Source organism: Corvus brachyrhynchos, unplaced genomic scaffold, assembly GCF_000691975.1.
Source record: "Corvus brachyrhynchos isolate BGI_N302 unplaced genomic scaffold, ASM69197v1 scaffold255, whole genome shotgun sequence".
In the NCBI taxonomy this organism is placed as follows: domain Eukaryota; kingdom Metazoa; phylum Chordata; class Aves; order Passeriformes; family Corvidae; genus Corvus; species Corvus brachyrhynchos.
The window spans coordinates 561307-577897 of record NW_008238358.1 but is presented as its reverse complement, the minus strand read 5'-3'; the positions used below and the strand labels follow the sequence as shown (position 1 = coordinate 577897).

Below are 16591 nucleotides of genomic sequence, written 5' to 3'. Positions count from 1 at the left end.
ATGGACAAGAAAATCATAGCTTGTTGTTGTTAACTTGCCAATTCTATCCAGTGTGGGACAGCAGCAACACAAAGGAAATTGGCAGAAGACAAATTGGTGGGTTTTTCTTTGAGTCTGTTTCTGTGATCTCTATCATTTGCCCACTGGCTGGGTGCTTCACAGGGGCTCAGGAGTGGATGGATGGGTATAAAGAAAACACTAAATTACAAACTCAAGAAGGCTCCTCTGTGCTTTACCAAGGCAGACTGCCATAACACTTGGAGGCACCTGCACTCGCCCTCCTGCAGCTGCTGAACAGACAGCAAACATCAATTTCTAGGTCTACGTTGTGCCAGAAATCTTCTTACATGGCAAACAAATAAACAAATAACACCTATTTACATTTTCAAACTCAAATAATAAGATTGTTCTGTGCTATTGATTTGGCAAATGATGGAGCAGAAACACAGGACTGAGAATTCAGGTATTGACAACTAAGTATGGATGAACACCACGGGTGTTTTAAATGGCAAGGGCTGCTTTTGGCAGGGGCCATCCTCCTGCTGCCTGGGTGGTTCTCAAAGATAATTTCCTAAGTCTAAGCTCTTGCTATAATAATGAAGTGAGGCTCAGACCCTCCACAATGAAATCACAAGACTCCCCTCCAAACTTGCCAAATGGCTAAAAGGCTTCAAGATCAGAGTTCTAAGGAGCTCAGGATCAAGCTGGGCTTATTTTAATCAGCTTTGATAAAGACTTGTTATGTTTTCACACAAAAAACTTTTTTGAAGTCTAACATCACAACAAAACCACATCTTTCCAAACTGGCTGAGCAACTGTACTCCCCAGAAAATCCAGCCCTGAATGAAGGTCTTTCACATACCCTTCCTCCCTCAATTCCCTGGCTCTCATTTCCAGCAGTGTATTCACCTGTTGCTTCAGCTGCTGCCATTGGAGTTTCAGGATTCTCCATGTCCCTCCATGTTCCCTTGGCAGGTTTCAGCCCTGCACATAGAGCTGCAGACTTACCACAAAGCTATGGGTCTCTGTACAACAAAACATCTTGGGCTTTGGCTTTAATTTCTCCTATGCCACCAATACTGTTCTCCCAAATGCTTTTCCCTAAGTCATTCAAAGTCTTGCATCCTACAGAATTGGTGCTGTGCTTGGCTACTTGCTTTTTCCTTCTCTTCATTTGCTTTCTGTTCACAGGTGCTACCACACTAACACAATACAGCAATGCAGCTTCCCATTCATGTGCTATCACTGACACAAAGTCTTTATTTTCTCTATTATTGCTTTACTTTCTATTAATCTTCTTTCTCTATCATCCAGCCTACTCTCCTCAACTTTATCCCCTCCAATAATTTCCAGATTCCCAGTATTTCCTCTTTTATCTCCAACACTTGGGGAAAGTTCTTCTCTATTGTTTTACATGCCATCTCAAAAATCTTCTGTTGGTTAATGCTCTTTCTCATCTCTCGTATGCCTCATCTTTTTCTTGCAAATGTAGTAATTTGTTTTCCTGCAGGGTGGATTTGTTTGTTTTAGTTACTCTCACCCAGCATTTTGGATCAAAGAACTATATAATTTAAAATAAGATGTCCTGACAATGTGAAACAAACCCCACTTGAAGAAGTGCTATCTTAAGATCACATGTAGACTGGTAACATCTATTTACATGGGTATTTTCCACTTGTTTAGCCCTTAGAAACCTAAATATAGATGTGAGGTGCCCAGCTGTTGTTTCTCAGACTTGAGCTTTGGTTGTCTCAAATCCTGGTTTTGGATGGATAAAGAAAAAAAGAAAAAAGCAAATCTTCTGATACTCATGAAATGCAAATCCTAGCAGAACCCCATAAGGGTAATTTTTTTATCACTTTCCCAATCTTAAGGATTTCCTGGTCAGTTTTTATGTGATGCATCATCCCCGGTCAGAAAGTACCCACGTCATCTTACATCTTCCCCTGCACATTACTGCAAGGAAGGCTGATAGGAATGGTTTTGTCAAGAGATAGAAATCTCCAGCAGTCTTTGATCTGGGAGCCACAGTCACATCCCATGACTAATCTTTCCATAGGTCACAGGCCAGCTCACCCTTAGACTTATTTGCATTCAGACACTCTCCAGCAATATCCTGTTTTCTAATTTAGGAAGTACTGATGGTTATACATGGGGTTTGGCTCATTCGAATTCCTTCCCTCTCCACTCTCCATTTCATTGACAATTCATCTCCATGCATGTGCGAAGACAGGAAAAAAATTTTCCTTTCTCAAAAGAGAGAAAATGCCATTGTTTGCACTGATGTCTGCTCCATGAATAACCGTGAGAAAATGTGCTAGGGTTGAATTACCATGACAGTCCTGGTTGCTCCTTCTTTAGATGTTTTTACCTCATCTCACACTGGCAGTGTGGTTTTCTCCAAACCTAAAGCTCACCTTTTCCTCCTGTTTACAGGCCCAGCTGCTATTTCTTCCCTGAGGGGCTTCTTTGCTACACTCTGACTGTCAGACCCACCACTGCTCTTAGCTCCTTTACACGCCCTTAACTTTAGATACCCCAGCTTGCTTTGAGTTTAGTCAAATATTTTCATTTCCCTTTCCATACAGACAATGTTTTTCCCTTTTCCTTCCAGATTAAATTCTCTCCCACACAGATGATTGTTTTTCCCTCTCCAAAGGTCATCCAGAAGGTGGTTTCATAACCAGTTCAACCATTGATGGGCCTTATAGTGCCGTCCTGATTCTCTTGCAGATGAGATGTGGGAGAGTAATATGGAAGATGCACCAAGTGTAATGTGGGGTCTGATGGTCTCTCGGCTTCCCAGCAAAGTAAAATCCCAAGAGATGATTGTTCCCAACCTAGCAGGCTGCTATCAGCCTGCATTGCCTGCAGCCCAGCCTGGCTCATCACGCAGCAGCGAGGAACAGCAGCCAGCTCTGTCTGGTCAGCCTTACATATGAACGAAAGGAATGCAGCCTCCTTCCGCTGCCTTCCACCCCCCACCCGCTCCCCAGCCCATGGTTTCTTGTTTTCATGCACTGCAGTAAATCCCTTTGATCCAGCAAGTGGACTTTGCACGTGCAAGCTGAGTGACCAGCCCACATCTGCCTCCCTGCCTGTGAACCCCACACTGGGAGCTCTTTGTCTGTCGGGGCACTCACACCCTTTTACAGAGCCCACACTGCCAGACTGCTCTTGCATGACACACTAACAAACCACCAGCTGAAGGAAAATATCTCGCAATCATTTCAGACCCTCTGGCTCAGCCACAGACTAAGCCAAGTGGCTACAAGCCATTGGCACTGCTGGGTGCATTTGCAACCCACAGCACACTCAGTTCAGGCATGAAAAAAAACAAAGCACCCATGGAGAAAAGGGCTCCTTGTCCCATGCCCTGAAGGCTGCACGGGAAAGGAGACAGCCCTGACATTTATAATTCAGTCCCAAATTTCCAAAGCTATTCCTCTCTGACCCACTCCTACCAGAGGCCAGAGCTCCCTGTGGGGAACCCCATTGAAGAGGTCAGTGTGAACACATTTAATGTCTTGATTGTACCAGCTCTCATTTAAGGCATCCAATGGTCAGTGTGTTTTAAGGGAACAGAGCACATAAGCAGTATGAAGGGGTCTGAATGACTTTGTGCTCCAGACTCAAATAAGATGTTTAGATAAGCCTATCACACTCCTTCCCTCGATGTACTCAGATTGCTCCCAGGATGTAAATGTTAACAGGTATTTAGACAACCTGCTTTCCACAGACAAAAATGAGAGACAGGTTCCCTGCTCCCAGGTTCTGCATCAAAGATGTGTTTTAACAACAAGGCTGCATTTAGTCCTCATCAAGGGAAACCATGCTTTCTACAAAGCTGTGCACAGCTAGGACATCGGCAGGGGTGGGGTGGTTTTACAGCTGCTAAGACTGGCGAGATCATCATTCCAGGTTTGTATTCCCTCTTGTTTTTTGCCTTCCTGCTTTCCTAACAACCTATGCTATCTGCTCAGGACATGGTGAATGGAAACAGAAATACTCCCATAATTAGGGGCTGTTTAAACCACTGATGGTTTAACTGGCAAGATCAGAGGAGTAGCTGATCCCACCAGGTAAGGCACTGGGAATGGGAGGTCTGGGCTCTGCACCCAAGCAGCTGCAGTCTCATCACCTGATAAAGGTCCTCCCCATCTGCAAAGACAGACGTGCCTTTCTCACCATGTCAAACACTGCTGTGGATGGGCAGGCTCAAGCACATCATGGCACTACGTATGATCCAAGGCTATTCAACAGAAAGATCACAGAGCCAGTGAGAAACGTTTCTCATTACATAAGATTTCACATGGTGATGTTAGAGGGGAAAGGTTTTGACCTCAGAAAATTCAACCAGACCTAGGGCTGGGTTCAAAAGCATGCAAACTTTTAAAAGATTTTGACACCAAAGGGTAAAGGTGTTGAGAGATTAGTAGTTTTTGTGAGTGCTCCTCATGACTCCTTGTCCATATCCCCATCTGTGTGACAAAACCAGGAAAACTTCACAAGTTCACCCTTTCCAGGCTATTGTGTCATATCCCTGACTGACTTCAGGAAAAGCTGTTTAAGACCCATCACTTCCAGCTTGAGGACAAACATGAGGGTCACATCTTAACAGACAAGACCACTGGGTTAACAGCTTTCACACTCTTCATTTGTGCTTTCATGGAAGCTCCATTGCCTGCTGGAAGGCCTTGGCTGGGACGTCCCACTGGCCAGCCCCAGAAGGGACAAGCCCTCACAGCAGCATTGGTGCTACAAGGAACCAACATTCTGACCATGTCGATGCTGAGTTTAAAATGATTGTACTACTTCCGCTGGCTTTCAAATCACTGAATCACAGGTGAGGTCACTCCTGGCAAGGTGGCTATCCCCAGTAAAAGCACTAGAAAGCCCATATAAAAAGATCAATGCCTTTTATGTCTTACTATGATTTATACTTCAGACCATGTAACTTTTACAGGGCTGCCTAGTATGTGATGGATGCAGCTCTCTTAACAACCCACATATTTGTCTGATTTACTGCGTCAGTCTAATGTGTTATTTTCTACCTTGCAAGAACAACCTTGCTTCTAGGAATCTGACTGCATGATAAGATCGTGAACTAAATGTGCAGTTATCATAAGAGACCACACATTTTACAGTAAAATTGAGAAAACTGATTATAGCAATCCCTCTGGAAACAAGAATAATCACATGATAAGATGGTGCTAATGGGAATTTATCATCTCTCATCACGTGTGAAGCTTAGAACAAAGCAGCAACGTGTGTGAACTGCATAGCTATTAATGCCAATGAATACCAGCTGAAAAGCTAGTGGGGGCTATGAGGAAATGAGAGGAGGGAACCTGAAAAATGAAACTAAGTCAATTCAGTATGCTTCAACCAGCTTACACACACACATATATATAACATTTGTAAATGTTACCCAAAATAACAGCCTCACATCTATCCATACATCCTATTCCCTCTCCACCTACACTTCTTCATTCAAACTCCATGTCAATCTTTTATTTGTTCTCACCGTATTTTAGCACTGGAGAAGTCCAAGATCATGAGTATCTGAAAGGTACGTGCCTCTGCATGCCTACATGTCTGCATCTACACATGCTGCCTCATGCACAGATTATTCCTAAACAGCATATCTAAGATCTAAAACACATTTCTCTTTCTCCCATACAAAAGGCACCAAAAGCCTACCCACGCTATGTTCTATTTGAAGAAAATAACACTTGACTAAACTTAACATTTTTAAAGTTGTCTTGGGGAAGTGAGTGCCAAAAACTCAAAGTGACATGCACATAGTTTTAACATGAATGATACATCTACATCCCTTAGGTATCCTAAAATTACTCTGCATCAAGCCCCGTAAGACATATGAACCCCAACAGGTTAATGGTAGGTGGTGAACTCCTCTGTTCTATTGAATAATGGGTACATTTGCTGGCCTACCATATTTTCCACTGCCCTGTTTCATAGACAGAAGCTGGGACTTTCAGAAGAGATTTTTTCTTTTCTAAATGAGAATAAAAGGAGATGGTTACGGGTAGGTGGCAGGAGGACAAGATGAGAGAAGCATCCTACATAAGTACCTGTATGAGTCCTCTGGTGAGCCTTTAAGTGGGAGCTCTTTGTATAAACTTTCCGGCACCCATTAAATTGACAGCGATGAACCCTCTTCTTGTTTTCTGGGGATGCTTCTGTCCCTGTACCTCCTTGCTCACTGTCACTCTGCCCGCTTTTTATTGTCCCCGCAGTCGCTGTTGCTACACCCACTTTCACAGAGCTGAGTGAAGTTTTCTTGGCTACTAATTTCAACGTCACTGTGCCATCCACCGCTGAGAGAGTCTGTGGGGTTTTTACAAGGTGGCGGCTGAGCTCCGGAGAGGAAGGGGGGGTTAATGAGGTTACTGCATTGAGCTGGGCCTGGTTGACGGCTGTGTAGCCTTCTGTGGAAGAGCTGGTAGACTGCGAGCTGAGGCACGTCTCAGACAGCAGCTTGTCACGGGAGAGGATAATGTCCATGTTGGCGCTTTTGTCACATGTACTCGTCTCCACTGGTAAAAGGATGGGGTCCAGCCGTCGTATATTGTCCTCTGCCTCTGGGGCTGAGGAGGCATGAAGGAAGCAGTCCAAATCCTCACCAAAGGTCTCAGAGATCTTCCGCGGTTCAGTCTGAAGGTATCGCTCCAACTCCAGGCATGTCTGCAGAAGGGAAAGGGAGAGGGGAGGGAGAAAAACGGCTGTTAGAGAGAGATTACAGCATAGCTCCCACTGAGGGCAGGAGAACATGGTCCAAAGGCATGCCAAGACAGCACTCATGAACACCAACATCTTCTCCTGAGATGGTCACACACTGGGAGACATGAAGATTTGGCACTTGTTTGAAGCTGCTCAGAGACAGTCTGGAATACCTACATATGCTAGCAGGTATTATACTAGAAGTGAAGATATAACAATCAGAAAGTATCTATTACATTTTCATTAAAGTCTGTACATTGTTCCATGGGTACCAGGGCATTCCCAACTTTAAGTATAATCTGTCCTACAGCCACTTCCATATGAAACTACCCTAATAGACTCATCATCTGGCCATGTACAAACAAAAAGCCACCTCTCCAAATAACTGCTTCCTCTTCCTTCACAAACATTAACTTTCTCTCCAAATTTAACTCAGTGTAGCTGGCTGGGGCCCAATCTGTTCCTAAAACAGCACAATTCTGAAGCATGGCATTTTAAGATAGGAGGCAGAAAAGCTTCCAGTGAGACCACAGCTTGTCTAAAAGGCCTGAGAGAAGGAAAGGTGACAGTAAAGAAGGGATCTACTGTCAGTTTTAGAGGGAGTTTTGGCACATCTGGTCAAATGGAGCTTCCTGTGTACAGGACACCAGACTTGCACACAAATACACACATCCCCCTTATTAAAAAGTTGGTGAAGTTGCAGTCAAAGAGGGTGCCACATAAAATTGTGTTCCTGCACCTCCACAGCAGTGATCATCAGCACAAGAATGGGATGAGCCTCCTGAATGTGCCTTATTATGAAGTGCCCTGAGCTTGCCCCAATAAAGCCTCCAGGCACCAAAGCACTTCCCAGTGTTCTCCACAGCCAACATTATAAACTTTTATTGTTTATAGAGAACCATTTGCTGTAGTTTCAGGAGCTTTTAATGGAGTTTATTAGCACTGTTTTTCATTTCTTGCAGCTTGAAAGGATAGCTGGCTTAATACCACCACTGTGATTTCACAGGACTTGGAGAAAGAGACATTCTAACTAATACATTTTAGAAACCTCTAAAAACTACTCCTCAGAGAACACTTCTAGCAATATTAAGAAAGGGGTTTTAGTCAAAAATTTTCAGTCTATGGGAGCTGGTGACCCAACTACATCTCAATCTGGAGAGTCCAGCATCTGATCAAGAAATGAAAGCTTCATATGACCAGAGGAGAGACAGAGACTTCTGCCTTCTGAGTACAAAGGTCCCATGAACAGGAATGTAAGGAGGCCCCACTCACGGCTCTCTGGGAACCACCAGGTAATTTGAGATTATTGCTTTCAAAACTCCCAGGAAGCAACACTGTTGGTTGCAGATACAATGTGGTGGGATGACTTTCCAGTTCACAACAAAATCTGCCACACAATTACCCGTTATTTCTTTTTTTTTAAGTAATAGCTGATTATAGATCTGAGCTGTAGAGATGGACAGAAAGAACAGAACAGAATATACGCAGGTGAGACATGCTGTACTTCAGCAAGTACGTTTTATCAGAGGTATGAGACCGTCTGCACACAGGCCTGGGGGTGGGACACTTATCAATTGTACTTGCCTTAAGCAACCTTTCCGATTTCTTTATACGGTGCATTTCTGGGACTGTGAGAAACAGCTTTAACTGAGAATCTGGTCTCTCCCCAGATAAATCCTAATGGGTTTTGGGAGAAGCTTTTCAACATGCCACATAGTCTTTCAGTAATAACCCCCACCACCAGGAGAGGTAATGCTTTTGAGTTCTCCACATCATGTAATTTGGGCTTTCTGGTCCACTTAGCCTTCATCCAGTGGGGCAGAAACAGGTTTAGGGGCCCAATAAATAAAAGGCTTCCAAAGGAAAGAGCAAGCATAATCACAAATTAGGGGTGGAAAGAGGGAGGGCAGCAGCGGGGAGGAGAGACAAGGACTCAAGGCCATTAAATCTGATGACAGTGACATGAAATTTCAATTGCTGTGGGATCAGAAAGCTGCATGCCAGCTCTGGGCTGCCCGTGGAGGGGATGCGAGCAGGAGGTGCTGCTCCTTTAAGGCATCACTACCCCATGACAACAATAGTGGGCCTGACAGTTCTTCCAGCTTCACCATTAATTTTCCATAAAGAGCAGTTTCTCGATGAGCCCTTTTCAGGCAAAGCCTGATGCTTCACAAACCTGTAATTATTCCTGGCTCCCCCCCTCCCACAGCCACTGCACCTGTGCCATTTCAAGACACCAGCTGGTCATGTCTTGCCTTCTGCCTCTGAAATCCAAAACCAGTGGATCAAGCCCATCTCCCCATAGAAGGGGGGAGAAAAACAACTCAAAGAAACAATATAATGCAGTCCCTCCTTCCCACCCCCCTCAGCCTCTCCACCAAGTCAATAGCAGGGAAGAGCCTAGCAACGCTGAGCCAGAAAAGCCCTGCACCTAATCTGCATGGCAGACAAAGCCTGGCGAGGGGTTATGGCCACAGCCCTTTCCTTACCTCCTGCCAGGGCCCTACCTGCTGCTGCCTTTTTTTCTGGTGGCAGAAACAAAGCATCTTTCCCCATACGCCCTTCCCAGTTTAAGCCAAGTACCTTATGCAACCTTCTCTCCTTGTGGTCCAAATCTCCTAGGGAGTGGTGAGCAAGGGTTTAGAAACCAGCCTGCTTTCTTCACTCCTTGCCCTGGCATGACAATTTTTAGGCCAACTAAGCCCACTGCCTTGTCTTGAGCTCTGACCTGGAGAAACTAGTCAGGCTGAGACCACCAAGGTCCCCACTCCAGCCTGGTGGACCACCAGGAGGGGCAGGAAATTTCTCTGGTCTCCATTCCCACAGAGCTATTTGCCAGTGAGCACACCAAAAACTACTTTTTTTTTTTTATGGGAGGAGCAGGATATTGACCACTATCCACAGAGATACAAACACAGACTGCTGACTTCAGATGATGATCTGAATTCAGATTCTATAGCTCTCCTACTTCCACTACCAGCCTGGTAGGAAAACAGTTCAAGAATATCTCAGACAGGAGTGAGCTGCACTTGTCATGCTCTTACCAAAGTTCTGCTGGATGTCCAGCTTCCCCTTCACATGCAAGAGAGGGAGCTTTGTGTAACAGATGGAGTATGTCACATGTGACATGAAGTCCAACTACGCTTTAGTTGCTACGTTGCAGGCAACATGGTGGGTATTAAACTTTCTTACCCAGTGCCTGTACGATACAGCAATAAAGACTTTAAAAATTGCAAAGGGAAGAAGATGGCTCCCTTCAGGAACAAAAGAAGAAGATCCATAAGACTGCCATTGGCTGTCAAGCCAGTTTCACTGGCTAGGGATAAAAAAGTGTGACCCACTAATTCAACCCATCTGCCCTGATTAATGAGGGTCATTCTCCTTGCACCTTGCTCCTCAATTTAACCAGTTAAAAGAAATGATGATTCATGGCTGACAAATAATAGGATGTGACTTTGCAAGACCCCACATACTTGAAGTAAGCCAGACAGAAGAAGACAGCAGTCTGGCATGTGGACAATCCTGTCAAGCCCTTGCTCTGATTTTTCAATTTTAGATACAATTGCAAAAAACTCACTTCCCCAGCAGAGGAGCATTTCCATCACCTGCAAGAAATGCTGTGTGTTCCCTCCCAGTAACTCAAAATATCTCTTTGCTTCCCATATTATACTACCATCCAAGTCCCCTGGGGCATGTGGAGTGGTAGAATACATGTAAACTGCACACCATTACACTTCCATGTGCAGTACCAGATCCTTCAGACAGTACAAGACAGCTACTGTAGAGCTGTCCTATGCCTGGTAAGGACCTACTTCTTGTTAGTCGTTTCAGAGTTTGCAGTAGCACTGGTCCAGGAAAATTCAGTGTTCCGTATGTTTGTCAATTGAGAAAGGTATGCGCTCTAATCTAGTTGTATTCTTACCTCTAAAGCTCATCTACTGAAAGTAAAGATTATTTACGAAACACATTGAGTATGGTCATCACTATGAAATACAACACAAGAGAAATCCAGCATGTGCCTCTGACAGTAGAGATGTGATACATGTGTACCATTTTCAGCAGAGCTTAGTACTCACCTAACTCTACAGCCGGCAGAAATCAAGATAGTTTTGCTACTAACTGCAACAACAAGACAAACCCCAGACTCTGCAATCCCTCCCAGATTTGCCAATACCTGATTTGGTTCAGAGTCTGTATTTTATGGTGTCTATCAGCTATCCAGGTTAAAGTTCAACCCAGAATGTTCAAAACCCAGACATGAAGGAGCTGGAGTCACCACTCATGGTGCTGATGTTTGACTTCATCTCTCTCCCAGAGAGGAACCAGAAGGAAGGTTCCAGCTGGGACCACCACCATCATCAGTGTGCCAAGCCTCAAGGCAGTGTAGGCACCCAATGTCTCCCCTTTAGAGAATAACGGGGGAAGACATGCCCAAAGGCCAGGAGCTTTTGCAGGGACACAAGTTAGGCATCTGGGTTCAGGTCCAGACAGCTCTGGAAAACCTAATTCCATCTGATGAACCAAACTATACTCCTAGTTCTCAGGGTATAAATCTAAACTTGCTCCAATGAATTGCAAAGAACTAGTCTTGGTTGACAGCGATGTTGTGTTTTAGAATTTCACCCACACATACAGACTGACTTTTGAAACATAACAGGTCACTTGAGAAGCACCTGTCCATGCTGTGAAATCTCTAAAGCACTCAAACTTCTGGGCGTTTTGCACAGTTAAAGACAGGACAATATGGCAACAACAAAGTTCTGCCAAGGGTAAAAAAAAAAGCCCAAACACTTATAATAATTTGAGGACAGAACATCAGGGAAGACACCTTATAAATATGTTCACTGAGTTCCTCTGTTTTATTGATGCTGAAGTATTTTTTAATATCTTGGTTCTGAATTTTTCTAGCAGATCATCTGAAGTTCTTATCTGGAAGTGATAGTTGCTTCTAAGTGCCATTTTACTGCAGATATAATTGGACATCAAGCACTGAACTTGGAAGTTATCCAAAAGCTAATTAGGAAGTTGGATACTTAGATCAGGCTGTGACAGAAAATGAAAATGTTGAATGTGGCTGACAAGCAGGTCTGATCTACCAGGTCTGTTTACAATACTTGAAAGGATTCTCTTTGTAATTTACACAAGCAAAGCAGAATTATACAAGCAATAGTGAAGGCCAAATTTCAACTTCCATCATGACCCCATTGCTTTCTACTGGCATGCAAAAAAGGGGCCTCATCTCCAAATAACTGTGAAAATCTCAAGACTGCATTGCAGGAGAAACTGTCTTCAACCTGAAGACAACCCAAAACACAACACTAAGGTCAGTGCCATCGCCATTCACTCACACTCAGAGCAACCAGTGGCACCAGGTGCAGTGCCCAGTATCAGTGTGTCATTGTGCAGCAAAAAGGCAAAAACTCTGGGCAACACCGACACTTGCATTGCTGATACCACAGGCAGAAATTGAACCGGATGTTGTCGGGCAGCCCTGAAGTTAAGAAGAATAAGAGATTCAAAACTTACCTGCCTTCCCTGAAATGCCATGCCGTTTTTTATCCTTAACCCTAAAACAAGATTTGAACGATGGATTTTCTTCCCACTGCCAAAAGCCTTCATTACTTCCTGAACAACAACAACAAAGCCCAATACTCTTGCCCATCTATTCCAAGATTGTCATCTGTTCCCACCCAGCTGCCAAAACCTCCAGCTTTTCCTCTTGGCAACTTTTACAGGGCAGTTGCTAGTAGTGAAAAAGCTGCAGCACATCAGAAGCTTAACATTTGGGACAGAATAAAATAAACAGAGTTTTAGTATTAAAATAAGTAGTTTTGCAAAATACACTTGGGAAAAATGGAAAACCGCAGCCTGAAATAAATGTATATAAGAAAAAGTTTCAGGCAATACCAAATAATTTCTATTGCAAAGGTTTTAAGACAAAGCTAGTCATGTGCCAGCACATCTTTCCTATGTATTACAGTTCATTGAAAAGAAGAGAGCTAAAACCACTTTTCAGGTACAACAATAAGATACTTACTGACAGCTAACCTGTGGTAAATATTTGTATGCATGATATATATGAAGGAAATCAAGTTAACTGGGTGCTCAACAAACAGGCTTTTGCCAAGTGCACAAAGCAGCCACGGGCATAGTCAGCAAAGAAAGATCATATGATATGCAAAGACTTGTCTTCCTGTGGTAACTTCACCATATGCCTGAGGCATCAGGCCAGTCCTCCCTAACACCCTCTGAATGGGTCACACCAGCCACTGGAGCCTGAAATGGACAAGTCTATTTATTCTTGACTCCCCTACACAGGACTAAAGTCTCTGTTTGCTAATTTCTTCAATACAATAATGGCCTGTGCCCATTTTCCCTCTTGGTCTCAGCCCAAAGAATGAATTGTTAAGGAAGTGTATTTAGCCAAACCAGCCCATTCACCGTTATCCATGCACAACAGCACTCTCAATAAATTCTCCTACCATGACCCAGATGGCTTTCTCCCTGGATCTTCTCCTCTTATACTTCTCCAGAGTATAAGAAATACTGAAATCAGACACCTCAACAGCATTCAGCAAAGATAATTTAAAGTAAAAAATGTGGATATAAAGGACAGAATCACTACCTTCACATAAACATGATTCATTTTCCTGTTGCTCTGGGGCATGATGTAACCAGGGTTATCAAAGATTTTAATCAGACTCCAAAGCTTAAACGATCAAAATCAACTTTACCATAAATTAGCAATTTTCACCAGCAGAAATGGGGGGTAACAAATGTCTTAAATAGAAAAGAAATCTGAACCCATAACTCTAACCAAGGAGTCAAAATCAGGCTTTGTTCCCTAACTTCATAATAGTGAAATATATATTTATCTAACAAATATTCTTTCAAATGGACAAGTCAAATTTGTTCACCAAAGATCTGTGGTATTTAGGCCTTAAGCATAGAGAATTTCAGTGCACTGGTTGTGAGATACTGAACAAAGGACTGCAGCTAAGCGTGGCTGAATTTGATAGGCATCTAGATAGAAAAAAAAAAGGATGAAAGAAATCTGCAAACACTGAACCAGGGCTTTGGAGGGCTTTTGTTTTGGTTTTTTTTGACTGTTTAGTAAAGATAGAAAAAATATCTGCGACCAGTCACAACATTAAAAAATAGCATCAATGTCAGCAAAGGATTAAGGATAGCCAAATCAAGAATTCAAAAGTGCAAGCAGTCCATTGTGCTAGTATCAAAATATGATAAAAAGCCATGTGTGCTTGTACACCACCACATACCCTGCATGCTGCCATGACAGCAAGGAGCCATACAATGACCATCTGAAAAATTATATATAGAGTGTTTCAAAATGTTTCTGAAGAGAGCATTTATTTATATAACAACCTTGGATGGCTTTGAGTGAGCTGGCTAGTGGCCCTCACTGCAAACTTTTCTCCAAACTTCATCAAGCGTGTATTTAACCTGTTGTCATCCAGTTTGGAAGCAGCTTTAGTTTAGTGTTATAAACAGCAAAAAAAGCACAATTAGCTCCTTGAATTGCCTGTCCTATCTCCTGAAAATCTGACTGAAATCAAAGGATCAGGTTCAAAGCATGCCCCAGAGTGTGGTAAACTTCCCACAGGAAGTGGATACGCAAAAGCAAATGCTGACGACTGTGGAATGTACAAAGCAGAGCAATATTTTAGGTCTCGATCCTCAATCAAGATTCATCCTTAGAAAGTATTGCAGTGGGGTTACACAGCAGAATTGGATTCCTTCTAATTACTCTGGTTAGGTTCATGAATGAAAAAATGTACTCTTTAGAGATGTTTTATTAACATCCAGAGATATCTTAACATTTCCTACTCAACAGCTGACACAAACGTATACAGCAGTTGCGTTTGTGCACTCTCAGGCAACAGCACATTCATAAGCGCAGTCTGTCACAATTAGCTTATTAAACCAAACCTGGAGAAGATATGTGATCAATACACTCAATACACAGAATATTTTGTAAGAGTCCTGGGTTGTGAGTCCTCTCGTCTGCTCTGACCTAAGAATATATTAAACAAGAGGATGCATAACACTGAATTCCTAATCCAAAAACGTGCAATTCCTCATTTTGACTTTGCGTGATCAACATTTTTGTGCTGGGACTACTGTGTCTACTCTGTACATGACGCCCATTCATTATCACATCTCAGGGCTCGAAAAACCTTTTGTATGTTCCCTTTTGTATTATTTTTGGCTGTGGGGAGGAAGAGGTGGGGACCTGTCTGGGAAACAGGAAGCAGGAGGAAGAAGGGGAATGCGTTGTAGAATAAGGGCAGAACAAAAAAGAATAGAGGAGCATTTATACCATTTCTAAACGATAATAAACATATAGGACCAAAGCCTGCCTCCAGCCATGTGGGGAGCAGTGGGCTGTTTGGCTGAAGTTTAGACTTTATTGGGAGCACAGCAACTGTCCAAGCCATTTGCTGCTTTTTTCTTTGATTTCTTTTTAATCATTTGGGCAACTTGTTATCTTACAAGAGCAAGAAGATGCATGTGCTACTGTGATAAATATGCCAATCTGCGCAAGAAAAAGAGAAGACAACAGACTTGAGTTTCACTGTTGCGCCAAGACAAAAAAACTCAGACTAGAAACAAAGCAATGGGAAGCACAACCGGATTCTCACTTGGGGTAAATCAGCACACAGCAGCCCTGATTTCATGGTTCCTGTTTACATCAGCTGAAGACCTTGCCAACACTCAAAATCCATGAAATGCTGCTCATGATTAGCAACACTTAACTCTGTGGCTTACATTAAACAGAATTTGACATGTTTTTTGATGGCTGGAGATGGTTCTTTTCTATTACAAATCTTGTCTACTTTATTAGGGACAGTATGACCTAAATGGAAAAATAGGAAGAATGTAAAAACAACTCTCAGATGTCTTGATACTTGGATTTGTTTCTTTTCTCTCTTTTTTTTTTTAATTTTGGGTCATCTATATGGGATATGCACAAACTGGTTTCTGCCACTTCTAGGCCAGAGTTATCATGATCCGTGGACAGAAACAACAGCCTTCATGCTTGACTGTCCCATTGCAGGTAAACGTGTATCTCACTTTAAAACCAGGTGCCTTCCAAAGGATGCTATGTTACAGTCAAAGGTGTTTTTTCATTGCTTTTCATTTCTGCACTGTTCTGCCAAGGCTCTTGTTCCAAAACTCTTAGCCACCAGCGATTTTGATCAGCCTCAAAATCTCACAGGCAGTGCACTCAGGCTGCTACACACCCTGATAAAAGCAACATGGTCCTCTTTAACAGCAATTTGTGAGAGCACATTGGTAAAGAGCCTGCCAGTATTGGCCCAAACGCTCAGCAGCAACCCAGGCAGCCGCTCCAGGCATCTGAGATCTGTATCCCCAAAATGCATTACATCAAAAAAAGGAGAGGGCATCTGGCACAGCCTTTGGTGGATATCATTAGCAACTCAAGGTGCATTGTCAGAACTGGATGAGGCACTGCTCACTCCTTGTGGAAGGATCACAGATCAGCCTCACATCAGCTCCCAGAGGGCCGTACGGTACTGGCTGCACGGGAAGCCAGGAGATCCCGCTAAGAGCCCTGCCATTTGTTGATTTGAGAAAGCTCAGCAGGTCAGACCCCAGCTGCCCAGAGTCAGCACACCTCTGTGAGCCAACTGACACAACCACAGCTCACACACTGGCTCACTTTCTTCAGTCTGTTGACTGTGGACACCCACCCAGTTGTTATGATTTTAATATGCTGCAATATGAAAGTGCTATTTCAGGACAAAGTTATTAATAGCAAAGAAGCCAGAAAATAGCCTAGAAAGAATGCAATGTTTTGGCA

At 43.3% G+C, this 16591-nt stretch overlaps 1 protein-coding gene across 2 annotated transcripts in view; it reads right to left on the bottom strand.

Annotated features, from left to right (window-relative positions):
* Positions 1 to 16591, bottom strand: part of KLF7 (Kruppel like factor 7) — a 66746-nt gene that overhangs the window by 30013 nt on the left and 20142 nt on the right. For both annotated transcript variants that reach the window (XM_008634687.2, XM_017735745.1), the window contains exon 2: positions 6096 to 6708. In XM_008634687.2, coding sequence (XP_008632909.1) covers positions 6096 to 6708 — 613 coding nt within the window. The remainder of the gene's footprint in view (positions 1 to 6095; positions 6709 to 16591) is intronic.